The sequence below is a fragment of the Peromyscus leucopus genome, chromosome 12 (assembly GCF_004664715.2).
Source record: "Peromyscus leucopus breed LL Stock chromosome 12, UCI_PerLeu_2.1, whole genome shotgun sequence".
Taxonomy (NCBI): Eukaryota; Metazoa; Chordata; class Mammalia; order Rodentia; family Cricetidae; genus Peromyscus; species Peromyscus leucopus.
The window spans coordinates 59,704,662-59,721,133 of record NC_051073.1 but is presented as its reverse complement, the minus strand read 5'-3'; the positions used below and the strand labels follow the sequence as shown (position 1 = coordinate 59,721,133).

Sequence of the window (16,472 nt, the reverse complement as noted above, 5' to 3'; positions counted from 1 at the left end):
CAAGCTGAGGAAGAAAGGGCTTATTTGGCTTACATACACTTCCACTTACAGTCCATCACTGAAGGGAGTCAGGACAGGAACTTAAACAGGGCAGGAACCTGCAGGGAGTAGCTGATACAGAGGCCATGGAGGGGTGCTGCTTACTGGCTTACTCAGCCTGGTTTCTTTCTTTCTGTTTGTTTTAGAGACAGGGTTTCTCTGGGTAGTCCTGGTCATTCTGGAACTCACTCTGTAGACCAGGTTGGCCTCAAACTCAGAAATCCACCTGCCTCTGCCTTCTGAGTGCTGGGATTAAAGGCATGTGCTGGCCATCCTGCTTTCTTATAGAACCCAGGTCCATCAGCCCAGGTATGGCACTGCCCACAACGGGCTAGGTCCTACCCCATCAATCACTAAGAAATGCTCTACAGTGAGACTTTAAGGAGGGATTTTTCTCAGTTGAGGTTCCCTTGTTTTAGATGACTCTAGCTTGTATCAAGTTGACATAAAACTAGTCAGCGGAGCTAAGAAATGGATACCTTCTTTAAAGAATACCTTAAGAAATACATTTTGGTCAGAAGTTTTTACCTTCTGTATGAATAATTTAACCAATTAGTGATTAAGTAGAATTAAAAGCAGAGACATTCCGAAAGTTTTGATGGGAATGGGAGAAGAGGAGAGTCATGACCAAGTGTGAGGTCATGCCATGAGAGAGCAGGTCCAATACAGGCCTTCGGAGAGCCAGGAGCCTGCAGAAGGGCCCAGCGCCGGGGGCAAGGGAGAAAGGGAGCATCTAGGAAGTACCAGTGAGCAGGAAAGCGGGCAGGAAGGTGCAGATGATGGAGCTGCTGGGTCCTGGTACTCCCTGGTGCTCCGGAAACAGAAAGGGAAGGCCACAGACTTATCTTTTGTGCAGGAGAGCCTTCACAGCTCTATGGGTAAATGTGCATGTGCAGGGGGATAAAAAGCCTGCCTGGGAGTCTCAGAGCCTCTGAGACCGGGACAGTGAGGAGTAAGAGGTGGCTTTACTCGTGGTCACTCTGTTCCCCACCCCCACCATCAACTCATGCTGACCATTCAGTCTCTGTGGACTCCTGAATCCGTGTTTAGAAGGGGTGTGAGGCTGTAGTTTTCTTCTGATGTCTTTGTCTGGCTTGGCATCAGGATGTGCTCTCATTAAATGAGCCAAGAAGTGAGAGATGGGAAGCTCACTCTTTAGCCCAGGCTGGCCTCAAACTCTCAATCCTCTGCCTCGGCCTCCAAGGGTTGAGATTACAGGTTTAAGCCACCACACCCTGTTTGAAAGCCCTGGTCTTGTCTTTCTTTCCTTCTTTCCTTCCTTCTTTCTTTCTTTTTCTCTTTCTCTCTTCCTTTATCTCTCTCTTTCTCTCTCTCTCCCTCCCCCTTCCTCCCTTCCTTCCCCACCCCTTTCTTTCTTTTCTTTTGTGCCCTCCCGGGGATTCAATCCAGGTCCTTGGCCATACCAGGTAAGCACTTTACACTGGACTACATCTCCAACCCCCCCCCCTTCCTTTTTTAAGAATTGTAAAGTTCTAATTGTCCTTAAGTGTTTGGGTCAGTTTCTCTCTCTCTCTCTCTCTCTCTCTCTCTCTCTCTCTCTCTCTCTCTCTCTCTTTTAAGATTTTTTTATCCATGTATTTTTTATGTAATTTGCATGTAAGTCTGCATGACAGAAGAGGGCATCAGAGAGGAGAGAGCATCAGATCCCATTACAGATGGTTGTGAGCCACCGTGTGGGTACTGGGAATCGAACTCAAGAGCTCTGGAAGAGCAGCCAGTGCTCTTAATTGCTGAGCCACCTCTCCAGCCCCTTGGGTTCAATTTTTTCTTTTTTAATTATTTTGACTCAGTTTCAGTCATTTTGGGCATTATCTTGTAGTCTTCATGTATTTGGCCACAGAAACTTCTGCTTAGCTTAGTGGTCAGCTGAAAATTGGACAAAGTCTCCCACTGACCAGGTTGGGGTCTTTGCTGGCCGGCTCTGAGGTAATGGAGCGTGTCTCACCTCCAGGCACATGCAGTTCATGTCATTCCCCGGCTTTTGATTCTTGCTTACACAGAACCTAATGAGCAAGTGCGAGAGCTCTGAGAGTTCTGACACCCACCCACCCCCACCCCGCACCCTCTCCCGATGCATAGACTCCATCCTAGCGCCTCAGCACAGCTTGTCAGGCCAGAACAGACACCTTCCCTAGCTTTTCCTCTCAATGTTTGCGTTTACCCAGCTCTCACCTCTCTACTACACCCGACAAGCAGCACAGACAGCTTTTCATAACCGTCCCAGACACAAAGCTGTTTGCACAGCTCAGCGTCAGGTGAAAGGCAAGCATTGTGCGTGCAAGTTTCCTGCACACCGCTCCACAGGTCAAATGGTAAGAAAATCTGTGGGGTCCGGGTGGGGAGCCACTAGCCCGTCTGGGGAGCCACTAGCCCGTCTGCCTTCGTCAGCTCCTGCTAAAACTCAGGTTGCGGCTGCTGGTGTCCCAGGCTGCTGTGAAGCTGACAGGAGAATGAATGAACCAAGTTAAAGCTGCCACGTCTCAGGCTTCTTACCCTAGTTCACACATTCCTCTTGAATAAATGCTCTTCAGATCACAAGGCCTTACAAAATCTTGGCAGCCTTCATTTACATGATAACGGATTTTCAGAGGTCCTTACCCGATACAGTGGAGTCAGACCCTCTGTGCGGAGACTGGGGCCAGCTCATGAGACCCACCTCACTGCACAGCAGCTCTGCCTCAGCCTCGGTGACCACACCAGTGCCACCCAGGGCTGCAGGTGCACACACATCAAAGGAGATGATCGGCAATGCCCTCCCTTGCTTCCTCATTTTGAACGTGGTAATGCAATATCACAGCACCAGGGCTGGCTTGAGGGTGAGCTGGAAAAACCAATGGGAGCGAGCGAGCGAGCGAGCGAGCGAGCGAGCATCTGGTAGGATGTGTGAAATAGGGCAGGCTCTACACGTCTGCTCAGGTGCCGACATCACTTAAAAGTCACCTCTACAGCACTCTTCAGCTCTACCCCAGGGGGCCAGAAGTCCTGACCAGTGGTTATCAAGCTGGGAGTGGGAGAAGAGGCTCTTCAATAGTCCTCCACCGGACAGACAAAAGCACGCACGGCTGAGATCCTCAGACCTTAGAACCAGTTTAGGCCTGTTTGAAACACACCACACAGGAGTTCCTCTTCTCTCTCTTCCCCCTCCCTCTTTTCATGACCTCTTTCAGGGTCTCACGATGTAGCCCAGGCTGGCTTTGAACTTACAGCAATGCCCCTCAGCGCTGGTCTAACAGAACGAACCATCACACTGGTGAGAAATGTGCATTTCTAACAACTCCAGGGTGCAGGACAGCCGCTGGCGGGACTGCACTTGAGAACTTAGAGGTGGTCAGACCCGTGTGACCCTGTCAGCCACCACCTTCAAGTGCCTGACCCAGACGCACTGAGTACAGTCGGTTAAACCAGAGAGCCACCGGTTCAAAGTGACCCGTAAGGACACAGCCCACACACTGCTGTCCTGTTCCTACAGGAGCTAGGTTAACTGGAGCTCACCCGACAGATGCTGCTCTCTAAATGGAAAATGGGGTTAAGGGCAGTAATTGTTTCCAAAGAGGACAGAAGACAGATGGCCACTCACTCAGTTTCAGCTGTAATAATAAAAGCAAAAATACCAGCCTGTAGAGTGTGCGGCTGCCGTCGGCCACAGAAATGCACGTGGAGATAGTCATTCATTCATCCAGCAGATAATAACTGAGCACATACTATGCATATGTACAAGACACTTACACTTTGGGCAATATATAGAAAAGATAAAGATCTGTGCCATTGGTGGCTGGAGAAATGGCTTAGAGGTTAAGAGCACTGGCTGTTCTTCCAGAGGTCCTGAGTTCAGTTCCTAGCAACCACATGGTGGCTCACAACCACCTGAAATGAGATCTGGTGCCCTCTTCTGGAGTGCAGGTACACATGTAGGCAGAACACTGGGTACATAATAAATAAATAAATCTTTAAAAAAAAAAAAAAAAGATCTGTGCCATTATCACCTACTTTCTAGTGTGGATGCACGTACGTGAACACACACACACACACACACACACTTATATGTCAGAAGCTAAGTGCCAGAGAGGAAAAATATAAATGAAGGGGGACCTCGGAACACGACATGCATGTGTGTTTGAAATGAATCGGTGACACCTCTGGAAAGTCTCTTTGAGAATGTCACTTGTAGCTTCAGGAGCCACAAGAGGCCAGTGGAAGCAGAAGGGAGTACATGATGGCAGAGAAGCAGAAGATGAGGTCAGAGAGGTACCCAGGACAAAAATGGGGCCAGGGATTCGAAGACATGTTTACCAGCCACTTCATACTACATGACAGTAACTTCCACCTCTCCAAAGGATAAATGCTGATGAAAACATACACAAATATGATCATTTATACACATGAGAGATGTAACAGATGAGTGTGAAAATAATTGCTAAATGTTACTACTGGAAACAGTCATGAGGTAATAGATGAGATTGTGGTTTTTGATTCCATAACAAAATGAGAGCACAGACAAGCCAACTTTCATTAAGACTTTCCTTTTTGGTCCTTAAGAGATAAAACACATTGCCCCAGATATCCAAGACAGAAATTTTCCGTTCTCTGGTGGATTAAAATTATAAACACACAAAACAAAAGAAAAACAGCCCTTTAGCCCTGTGGGTGCACTTGAAGCCTTCTCTGTCCCTGGCTGACCAGTGAGCAGTCCCCAGGGCCTTGCAGGAAGTCCAGATGAAGCCTTGTAGCTGCCTGAAAGGTCTGATGAGCAAGTTGCTGGTTACTTTTAAGAGTAGAGGTTCGGCCAGGCAGTGGTGGCAAACGCCTTTAATCCAGCACTCGGGAGGCAGAGCCAGGCAGATTTCTGTGAGTTCAAGGCTAGCCTGGTCTACAGAGTGAAATCCAGGAGAGGTACCAAAACCTGACAAAAACAAAAAAGTAGCAGTTCTCCACAGGTGTGGTGACACATGACTTTAATCCAAGCACTGGGGAGGCAAAGGCAGGTGGATCTCGGTGAGTTCAAGGCCAGCCTGGTCTACAAGGAGAGTTTCAGGACAGCCAGGGCTGTTACAGAGAACCCTGACAGCCAGGGCTGTTACAGAGAACCCTGTCTCAAAAACAAAAAAACAAAAAAACAAAAAACAAAAACAAAAACAAAAACAAACAAACAAACAAACAAAAAACAAAAAACACCTGCTGACTTCCCACACAACCTAAGTCAGAAGCTCATTTTTTTAATAAAAGGGGGACCTGTAGGGCCCTGGCTGTTTGGGTAACTGTTGCCTTGCTTGCTGACCTTGACATTTTTCCTATGCTAATTCCCTGCTGGGTTCCCACCCTCCTGAATGCTTAAGGGAAGTTCCTTGTCTGTGTATCCTGCATAATCGGTGTTAACAGCTTAGATGCCAGGTTGTAAAACATTGGCAGCGAATTCCTGCCCTCCGCGGCTCTCCCATTGTGCTGTAAGCCTGTATTTAATACCTCTTCCCTCTTTCAATAAACAGCATTCGGCATTAAAAATAAATAAATAAATAAATAAATAAAAACAAAAACAAAACCAACCAACAAAATGTCTGAGAGTCAGAGAGACTGCTGGACACCTCTGTCAAAGTTTGTCATTCAGTAGAGCTGGGTGGCTCTGAGGATGGATGTTTCTAACGTGTCCTAGAGCTGCCACAGCCTGTTTAGGGACTCACAATTTGAAAACCACGGCCATGCAAGTATTACCACTAACTGGTAGCTGGGGTTAGGGGTGGGAAGTGAGGACCCAGGTGGTTGGTCATAGGACACACTGCTGGGGGATGGTCTGTATGTTAAATTGCTCTGATTGGTCAATAAATAAAACACTGATTGGCCAGTGGCCAGGGCAGGAAGTAGGTGGGACAAGGAGAGAGGAGAATTCTGGGAAGCAGAAGGCTGAGGCAGAGAAACACTGCCAGCTGCTGCCATGACCAGCAGCATGTGAAGACGCCAGTAAGCCACCAGCCACGTGGCAAGGTATAGATTTATAGAAATGGATTAATTTAAAATATAAGAACAGTTAGCAAGAAGCCTGCCACGGCCATACAGTTTGTAAGCAATGTAAGTCTCTGTGTTTACTTGGTTGGGTCTGAGCGGCTGTGGAACTGGCGGGTGACAAAGATTTGTCCTGACTGTGGGCAAAGCAGGAAAACTCTAGCTACAACACACCTTTAATCACAGCACTTGGGAAGTGGATCTCTGAGTCTGAGGCCAGCTAGTTCTACAGAGCGAGTTCCAGACAGCTACAAAGATAAACTCTGTGTGTGTGTGTGTGTGTGTGTATGAATGAAACATAGGCACGAGTATTCATCACATCATACTGTCTTTACCTTATACTTATGTAAGATATTATGTATTGATATTTCATATAAAAACAATTATAGAGCATTTGAAGTTATCTTACATGCTAATAAACATCTGGAATGGGAGAGGAAAATAAAAGGCTGGGCACAGAAAATGCACTTGAGTTCCTACCCTGGCTTTCCCTTAATGACTATGATGGAGGCATGTAAGCCAAATTTCCTCCCCAAGATGGTTCTGGTCAGTGTTTTTAAATTTACATATATGTTTAAATTTTATGTGTGAGTATTTTGTCTGCATGTGTGCATGTGCACCATGTGCCTGATGCTCTCGGAGGTCAGAAGAGGACATCAGATCCTCTGGAACTGGAGTTACAGAGGTTGTGAGCCACCATATTGGTGCTAGGAACTGAACCTGAGTCCTCAGTAAGAACAAGTGCTCTTAACTACTGAGCCATCCCGTTAAGCTGCACCGGCCAAACGAAGACACCAGGACACAACTGCAAAACTTAATGCCTTTGTCTCTGGCTGGGTTCAAAATCCCTCCACAAAGCTAACACCACTAGCCTCTTTATTGCCAATGCTCAATTCATTACTTAGACGCTGGAATTCCACTGGAGTGTATCTGCAGAGCACAGCCCCAACAGTCAGTATTTGATGGCATGCTGTGTGCACAGTCCCAGAGTTCTATCTTTTCATGGCCCTGGGAGAGGAGGGCGGGGAAGGACCGATGGACGGACAGATGGATGATGGATACCTCTCGTCCACAGCACCCAGCTATCCTCTGAGTGTCCCACAATGGATGATCGAAGCTCACTGCACAGCCCTGAGACTATTTGCTCAACCATCTCATTCCCTTTGTCCTCATTTCCAGACCAGGAACTTCCATGACCTTGGCTGGAAGAAGCTGTTTCTGAACAACAATGTTCTTCTCCCATGTCCCATGGAAAGACTTTAAAAAAAAATTATGTAAATAACTAGGTGGTTCTCATATTAGCCCTCAAATGCCTGTTTAATCTAGGGTACTGCTGATGCTATTACAGCTGTGATAGGAATGGGTAAATCTACGAAGGACTTTTTTTTTTTTTTAATTATTTATTTATTAAGTGTACAGTGTTTTGCCTGCATATATGTGTTCTTCTACATGCCAGAAGAGGGCACCAGATCTCATTACAGATGGTTGTGAGCCATCATGTGGTTGCTGGGAATTGAACTCAGGACCTCTGGAAGAACAGTCAGTGTTCTTAACCTCTAAGCCATCTCCCCAGCACCACGAAGGACTTTTTGTGTGTGACTCAGAGCCAATTTTAAATCTCATAAGAAAGGAGATACACAGTATCCCAGGGACAGCCAAGTCCCTCACATCAGTTAATCAATACTGTTTTTTTTTTTTAACTGAAATTATGTTAAATTTTTAAGTGCTCAATAGACCTAAAAGAATGAGTAAGTTACAGTATTTTACACAGATTGGTATTCTGGCCCACAAATCTCACTAGATACAATTTCTGTAGAGACAAAGCCGAGCTGCCCTGAACTCTCCTAACAACAAAAGAAACAAACCTGTTCCACATGTGCACTGAGTCCTCTCAAGATCCAACCCAGTGGCTTGGAGATTCACATCTGCAGCTACTCTGGCAAGGGATGGATTCTTCCTGACTTCAAACACTGGTCTGCATTGCTTCTGGACATGGCACTTGCTAGGCTGTGTCAAGGACACCTTGCTTTTCTAGAGGCTTTCCAAAACAAAGTAACAATACCAGACCAACTCACTCTGGCTCTGTGGATTAGGAGCCCTGTGCTCCCCCAACAGTGGAGAATCTTTTCATATGCCACCACCTTCCCCCCACCCCCCAAAAGCTTTGCCAAACATGCAGGGCACTTTGAGCAGAGAGAACAGTGTTTTAGAAATAGTCATCAGTGCAGAAAGCAGGGCAGGCCTGAAGAGAAGGCGGAACTGGACAAAGCAGCGCAGGGGATGGCATGGGCATGAAACCCTCCTTCAGGAAGCCCAAGCGGGTGACAGGCAGGAAAGAGGAGAGCTGTGGTTTCAGGGAAGAACCAGGAGATGAGAAACACAACAGGAACAGGGAGAACAGACTGACACTGAGTTCTGTAGGCCTGCCGAACTCCTAATTACCATTTGTAACATTAGATCCATGGGAAAATTTCTGAGTTGAAAATAAAACCATACAAATTTATAAATAAATCTTTGGAACCTGGCCAGTATTTTAATCAAGGTCTTGAAATGCTACTAGGATCTCATGGTCCGACTCTAATGAGATGCAGCCATTCCTTCTTGCCCACCCCCACCCCACAGCCTACACTCCAACAGTGGCCCTTGAAACTCTCTAGGCCTTAGCTTTCAGTTTATGACAGAAAACAGGCTCCTGACTCCATCTGGTTTTCTCACTGTTCCCAGCAGGCTCAGAACACAAATCCCTCTTTCTGATCAAGTGAGTCCTTCCTCTGGGACCCTCCTGAGCGACAGACACTGTGCCTAGCTATCAGCGCCTCTATTTCCCCCACGACCACTGTCTTCCTGTAAATAGCACAGGCCCATCCTGAGATCAAAACACAACAAAACCACCTTTACACTATAAAGGTTTTACAGAGACTTTGGAGGGCACATCAAGGTACAGTGCAGACGGAAAGGTACTGTCTGTCACAGCTCCCAGGGAAAACTTGCTGCATTTCTTTCTAGACTTTCTTGTGCTCACAGTTATATATTGTATCTTTATTATGGCAAAAAGCTACAAAAACCATTCCCAGATATCAGAAATACCTCTGACAGATGTGTAACATCCAGTGCAGGTATTACCTGAATTTAATCACATCCAGCCGGTCTCAGTCTGTCTGTCTATCTCTTTCTCTCTCTGAAATGGGGGACTCACCAGCCCAGGCTGGTCTTGAACTCCTGGGTTCAGATAAACCTAGTGCCTCAGCCTTCTGAACCTGTACCTTCCTCTATAAACATCTGGAATGGTTATTATCTTCTAAGAATCAGACAGTGGAAGGTTAAAGAGCAGAAGTACCCCTGAAAGTTCTTTATATAACAAATTGCTTTCAGGAAGGCAGAAGCAATTTGTGTAGTTCAACCAGTAGCCAGTGAGCATTTCTGACTCATGCCACAGTAAAATGGAGGGTTCGATAACTTGGAGAAAACATTCACCGTTTTCAACAGGTCCTACAAAGAATAAAATATTAAATCTCCCTTTCGTAGGTTAAAAGAACGACCAAGAGGCACGAACTGATTACCTTCACTTCACTCCACACATGGGTCTTCCCATGTGGTGATCCCCATCTAGTTGAAACATATGTTTCACATTCTCACCATTAGCCTATTTCCCCTACCCTTCCCATCTTTGTGGCCACTGGATTCTACTTATTCTCCCCCCCCCTCCCTCTCTCTCTCTCTCTCTCATCTCGTGTTCTGTCTGCATGTACGCCTGCAGGCCAGAAGAGGGCGCCAGATCTCATTATAGATGGTTGTGGTAGCTGGGAATTGAACTCAGGACCTCTGGAAGAGCAGCCAGTGCTCTTAACCTCTGAGCCATCTCTCCCACCCTTGTCATTCTTGAAGAACTCACCCCCTCCTGCCATTATCTACCACCTTCTCTCTTCGGTCCTGCCCTGCTTTGTTTTCTGTGGCTGTGGTAAGACTGACCAAAAGCAACTTGAGAGGAGACGGTTTATTTGACTTCCATGTCCCAACCAGTCTATCAGTCCCCTGAGGGGAGTCAGGGCAGGAACTCAAGCAGGAGCAGAGGAAGGACCAGAAAGCATTGGCTCGCTCAGCCTGCTTTCCCATACAACCCAGGACCATTTGCCCAGGCTTGGCACTGCCCACATTGGGCTGGGCCCTCCCATATCAATCATTAATCAAGATAATGCTTCCCAGACATGCCCACAGGCCAGTCTGATGGAGGCAAATCCTCAACTGAAGTTCCCAGATAACTCGTTTGTGTCAATTTGACAAAAACTAACAGTGCATTTCCCTTTACCTCCAATCTCAATGATCTATGTTTCATTATTTTTTATATTTATTTACTTATGTACATGCATATGATGTAGCATTGGTGCAGAGGTCAGAGGACAACTTGGAGGAGTTGGTTTTCACCTTCTACTGGAAGGGTCCTGGGGATCAAACTCAGGTCATCAGACTTGGTGACAAGTGCTTTGACTTGCGGGGCCACTTTACCAGCCTATCTTTTTTGATCCTCTCTTTCCCACTTCCTGTTCTTAAGCTACGCTAGGACCCCAAGGTTCTGCCCTACTGTTACTTTGTGCTACTGTGGAAGGATTCCTCATCCTATTTTAATAATTAGCTTCACAATAATGGCTTCTGTATTATTTTTTTTTAATCTCCATAGGTCTTTAACTGAGAGATCTCATCATCACCTCTAACAGAGTAATAAATACCTACAACTCAGCAATACATCTTCTCTGCACAACTAACAGGTCTTCAAGGGCATTCTTGACTGTTTTCCCTTATGTTCTCTCCACTGTGTGTGTGTGTGTGTGTGTGTGTGTGTGTGTGTGTGTGTGTGTTTATGGCAGGGTCTTTATGTTGCTCAAGCTGGCCTTGAGCTTGCAATGAACCTCCTGCCTCAGGCCAGATGTTAGGATAAACAGGCATGTACACTATGCCTGGGCTACCACCTTTCTTATTTCTAACAATGGACATGTCTGTAGTCCCCCATACTTGAAACTTACAGATCCCATCTTTAAAAAATATTTTGCCTGGAGAAATGACTCAGTGTTAAGAGCACTGGCTGCTCTTCTAGGACCCGGATTCAATTCCCAACACCCACATGGCTGCTCACAATCATTTGTAACTCCAGTCCCAGGGGGATCCAACACTCTTTTCTGGCCTCTTCTGGCACTGCATGTATGTGTGCACAGACACACATTCAGGCAAACAATAATGCACATACAATATAGTATCAAAATTTACTTTTGGGGCTGGAGGATGGCTCAGAGGTTAAGAGCACTGACTGCTCTTCCAGAGGTCCTGAGTTCAATTCCCAGCAACCACATGGTGGCTTACAACCATCTGTAATGAGATATGGTACCCTCTTCTGTATACATAATAAATAAATAAATAAACAAATAAATAAATAAATAAATATCTTTAAAAATTTTTTTACTTTTAATGATAGGTATGTGTGTGTATACGCATGTGGGTACAAGTACCTGTGAAGGCCAGAAGAGGGCATCAGACACTTCAGAGCTGAAGGTACAGGTGCTGGGAGAAGAACTTCAGTTCTCTGCAAGAGCAGCAAGCACTCCTAACCACTGAGTCATTCTTCTAGTCTCATCAAGTTATCTTAAATTCTGCACACCTCCTAAACCACCACTCTTGAAGGCACTCTCTGTTGCCATTTCCATCATCACCTCACATAGGGCTTATTGCATCTTCACAGGATGTAGCGGTACGTCCTGCACACAGGTGCCTTGTTAATTTTCCAGTTTCAAAACAATGATTGATGCTTTGAAGCCCTTTGTTGCCCAAATCCATCTAGTTCAAACTCCTTACAAGCTCCCCAGTTTCTCCTACTGCCTCTAAGGTAATGTGAGTTTCTTCCTGGCTGTCTCCCCCCACACACACACACCTCTCTAGACTCATAACCACCCCTCTTCTTCGCTCATATCACTATAGACTTTTCTGTCACAATGGAACCTTCAGTTGATAATCCTAGCTCATTAAACTTTCCCTTTCTCTAAAATTCTTTTTTTGTTTGTTTGTTTGTTTTTTTGAGACAGTGTTTCTCTGTGTAGTTTTGGTGCCTGTCCTGGATCTTGCTCTGTAGCCCAGGCTGGCCTCAAACTCACAGAGATCCGCCTGGCTCTGCCTCCCGAGTGCTGGGATTAAAAGTGTGCGCCACCACCGCCCGGCTTTCTCTAAATTCTAAAGTCCATGGTGTACTGGCTCTAGAGAGAAAGATAGGTTTGGAACCACTGACCTATACTGTTTACTAGTAACTCTCACCACAGCAGATTTCAAGCTGCCAATATGGCATTTCCACTTTTTGAAGTTGGGGGGATTGCACAATACCAGCAGGACCCAGCCCAGCAGCGCTCACAATCTGGTCTATAATCTAGAGTTTAACCCATGCTGTACGCCCTCTAGCTGCATTATATGGGTTGGTTTACACACCGCAATAAACTAGCCCTAGGAAGTGAGCTGTGTATGGGACACAGTGTGTATGCTCAAATAGAAACCTGTTGGCACCACCTGGGGCAATATGATAAGCCAAAATTGGAGTAGTGGATGTGATCTCATTTAGGGTTGGTTAGCAAGAACAAATAAAAGAACAATTAAGGAGTAATCTGGAATGGAAATAAAAATCAGAGTGGGAGCCAGATATCGGTTATGTCCCAGCTTCGCACCTATCTGGCCCTTAGCAAGTACATTCCCTTCCTAAACCTTACATTTATTTCCTCTTCCATCCAGGGGTGGTGACGCACACTGGAAACCCCAGTACTTAGGAAGGCGAAGGTTCCAGGGAAGCTGGACTATATAATGAGACCCTGTCTCAAACAGCAACAGTAGGGGAAGTTCCCTCATCTACTTAAGGTCACTTCTGAAATATGTCTTCAGTGCTCTGGGATATGGGTTAAACAGAGAGAAGAAGCCCCTGGTCTTCTGCACTCTTAGCAGCAATGAAAATACAGTCATTGTAAAAGCTGGCAAGTCAAAGGAACACAGGGCAACAAAACTTCCCTAAGGCATGAAGAACATTCTGTCAATCCATTCACTCTTTGCCTCAATCAACCTAAGGGAAAGATAAAAAGATACAATGTCTTGGAGCCAGCCGAGGAGATGGACCAGTGGATAAGAGCATTTGCTATGCAAGCCGAGTTTGCCTCCTGAGTGCCTATGTAAAACGCCGGGTGTGGCTACTTAGTGCTGTAAGAGCCAGCGCTGTGAGGGGTGGAGACCGACCTGAGGATCACTGGGGTCTGCAGGCTGGGGGCCTAGCTCCAGGTTCAGTGAGGGAATAAGTAGACATCTTAGTCCTTCTCAGGCCCTCACATGGGCACAAAATGTGTACACAAACATCTGCACACAACACACACACATTTAAATAAAGATACAATGTTTTAAAAGTTGTATCTATTTTATTTAGCTTTCAGGAGAAAAGAGATGTGAAAACTCACCTTATATTTGCACAACCCAAGATATATCCTAGTGTCCTGCCATCAAAGCAATGTGTACTAAAATATAAGATACTGATAAGGACTGAGAATTTAGTAACTACAAGACAAAGCTAATCTGGTACTCAGGGAAGCCACAGCAGTTTGGGTGAGAAGCTATTTGGCCTCCAACTCTTCTATTACTGCTTCTTAAAAGAACCCACACTGCTCTGAGAAATGGATGGAAGCCATGGCCCCTCTCTCTGGCGAGTACACAATCATAAACATCAGAACGGGATTTCAGAGGTTCACAAGACCTCTCCTCTGGGATGGTGTCCAAATATTGCAAGTCAACAACTCTGACCTATATACTCTAACGACATCCACACAACAATAAACAACTAAAGTCCATGAAGCCTCGATACTGTTTGCAAAGGGAGTCTACCCAGGACCGCCAATGGAGGCTGTTAAAGCACAGCTCTACTTTGTAAAACGAGTTGGGGGTATCTAAAACTTCATCCACCCAGAGCACCTTATTCCGAATAATATTCTGGATAAGAAAATAATGCCCAAGTTAATTTTTTTTTAATGTGGAAGGGTGTTCTACCTGCATGTGTGTCTGTGCACCACATATATACAGCGTTCTTGGAGGCCAGAAATGGCTGTCAGATCCCTGGGACTGCAGTTACAGATGGCTGTGAGCCACCACGTGGGTGCAGGGAATTGAACTCAGATCCTCTGGGTGAGCAGTCACTGCTCTTAACCAGTGAGTCATCTGTCCAGCCCCAGATTAAAATTCTAACTGAGCCATCATATACGTGGTCAATGTTATCTACTGAATCACTTTTGGTTCTCGAAAATCCATTTGCCTGTGAGAGTGTACTCCTACTTCACAAACATATCAGCATTTCATGACTTCCAGCTCACATTAAGGAGGCCCAACTGCACTTGGGAGGATCTCTGTGAGTTCCAGGCCAGCATAGTCCACACAGTGAGTTCCATGCCAGCCAGAGCTACACAATGAATATCTCAAAAAAACAAAAAGAAGCCCCAACTGGTCACGTGACAGTTACTTACACACGCAAATATTCCAGTAAGCAGCAGCAGCAGCAGCAGCAGCAGCAGCGAACACGATAACACAAATTCACTGCCTCCCTTTGGCATTCACATTTTTGACTGAGTGCTGGACAAGTTTATTTAGCTTTGTGACTTAGGTTTATTTCTAAAGACAGGAGGGAATGATAAGACCCGAGGGGGCTGCTGTGGGAACCAGATAATGGATGTGAAAGTGCTTAGCAATAAAACAGGCTAAAGTAAAAGAAATCACTGGAAGGTGCTCATAACACATCACCCATTCACAGATCACTTGGAAACAGTTGCTCACATCCTTGGTCTGCCATCAAATGTTTCCCTACCAGAAGTGAAATAAATTGTTGCTAAATCGTGCAAGGAATTATGTCTTGGTTAGAGCCCAACAGCGATATTACAAAACATCAGAAATCTACAGAGACACTTTAGATTTCCATGATGTGTACTACAATCTCAAGTCTACAAAAGTAACTACTGTCAGACTTTCTTCAAGTGTTAAGTGGTTTTTTAAATAACTCAGATTGTTGATCCTTTTGCTTGCACTGTTGAAAACTTTATAATACTTATTAAAAATGTACACAAGAGATTTTAGATGAATTAGACCCTAACTTACAGAAATCAAAACCAGTAATAGAATGAGGGTCTCTTTATTTCTTTCTCTCTTTCTTTCAAGCAGAGTGGGTGTTAGTGCTTGAGGGTATAATGTGGTCCCATCGAAACATGTCTACAAGTCGGTAAAATCTAATCTTTCATTGGCCATCCCTCAAAAGTATGCAACTATTCTACATTTGCTATTCTTTGCATTGCTTTATTTGCATTTACAATGTACATCTGCATTACCACAACAGCAAAAACGTGGGGCTATTCTTTCTTTAAAATTAAATAACTCTTTAGTGAGTTGATGCTGTGGAAAAGATCACTATATATCATGAAAGTTCATAAAGATGATCAAAAGAGTAAGTTACCCACTAAAGACCCTCAAGATTCAAGCTGCAAGCCCTCTGATTTCTCAACCCTGGTAATTTCAAGGCTCTCTAGATTTCCTCAAGGCGGGACAGACTCGGAAAAAACCCAAACGTTCCAATGTTTTCTGAGAAAACAGGCTACAGAGCTTGTATTAACAGAACACTTTCCCCTAGGAAAGTCGAAGCACCTAATCGCACTATTGTTTAAAAGTAATGTCCTCCCTCCCACATCTTAAGAAAACAGTTACTTGTATTCTGTGAGATCTTCAAGTCCCTCACCTAAGGACGGAGGGACAAGTATCTCAGGAGGAAGGCTCAACCAGAATAACGGATGGGGGAAATTTAGGGTGGAAAGCAGAAGTTGCGGAGATAACTGAGCAAGTGCTCACAGGATAGGAGGACGAGGACCAGGTGGAGACATCAAGGCACTAACTTCAGATGAGAACTGAGTGGATGAGATCCAGATGCCAGGGTCTCCCCAGCATCCTCCCCGCCCCCCCCACCCCCCACGTCTGCTTGGCCGCTGCGGTCCTCCCACGGCGGCAGTCAGTAGGACACCCCCGCCGGTGATGCCCCCTCCTGCCGCCCGCAGCCCCCGCGTCTCACCAGCCGCCAGGCGCAGGCCGCGGAGGCTCCCCATGGCCGCCTGCTCCGCCGACGCACAGCAGCCCTCCCTCGGCGGCCGCGGCGCTGGCGCTCAATGTCACCGAGCGCCCGCGGGGCGGGGCGCTGACGGGGTGGGCGGGGCGAGCGCGACGCGGCGGGCGTGAGGGACGTGCGGGAAGGGTGGAGGGCCAGGCCAGGCGCCTTGCCTGCCCGGGCATGAAGACGGAGGAGAAAGGGGGATGGATGCCTGCCAACTGTGCGGTGCTGAGTAGTGTGGTTGAGGACGGTACCAGCCGAAGGACACGCGCGGAGGGGC

General features: G+C 46.2%; 1 protein-coding gene across 1 annotated transcript in view; it reads right to left on the bottom strand.

Annotated features, from left to right (window-relative positions):
- Fam162a (family with sequence similarity 162 member A) overlaps positions 1-16,404 on the bottom strand; it is a 28,202-nt gene extending 11,798 nt beyond the window's left edge. Inside the window, exon 1 of the mRNA XM_028862642.2 lies at positions 16,157-16,404. Coding sequence (XP_028718475.1) covers positions 16,157-16,190 — 34 coding nt within the window. The 5' untranslated portion in view covers positions 16,191-16,404. The remainder of the gene's footprint in view (positions 1-16,156) is intronic.
- Positions 16,405-16,472: the final 68 nt, after the last annotated feature.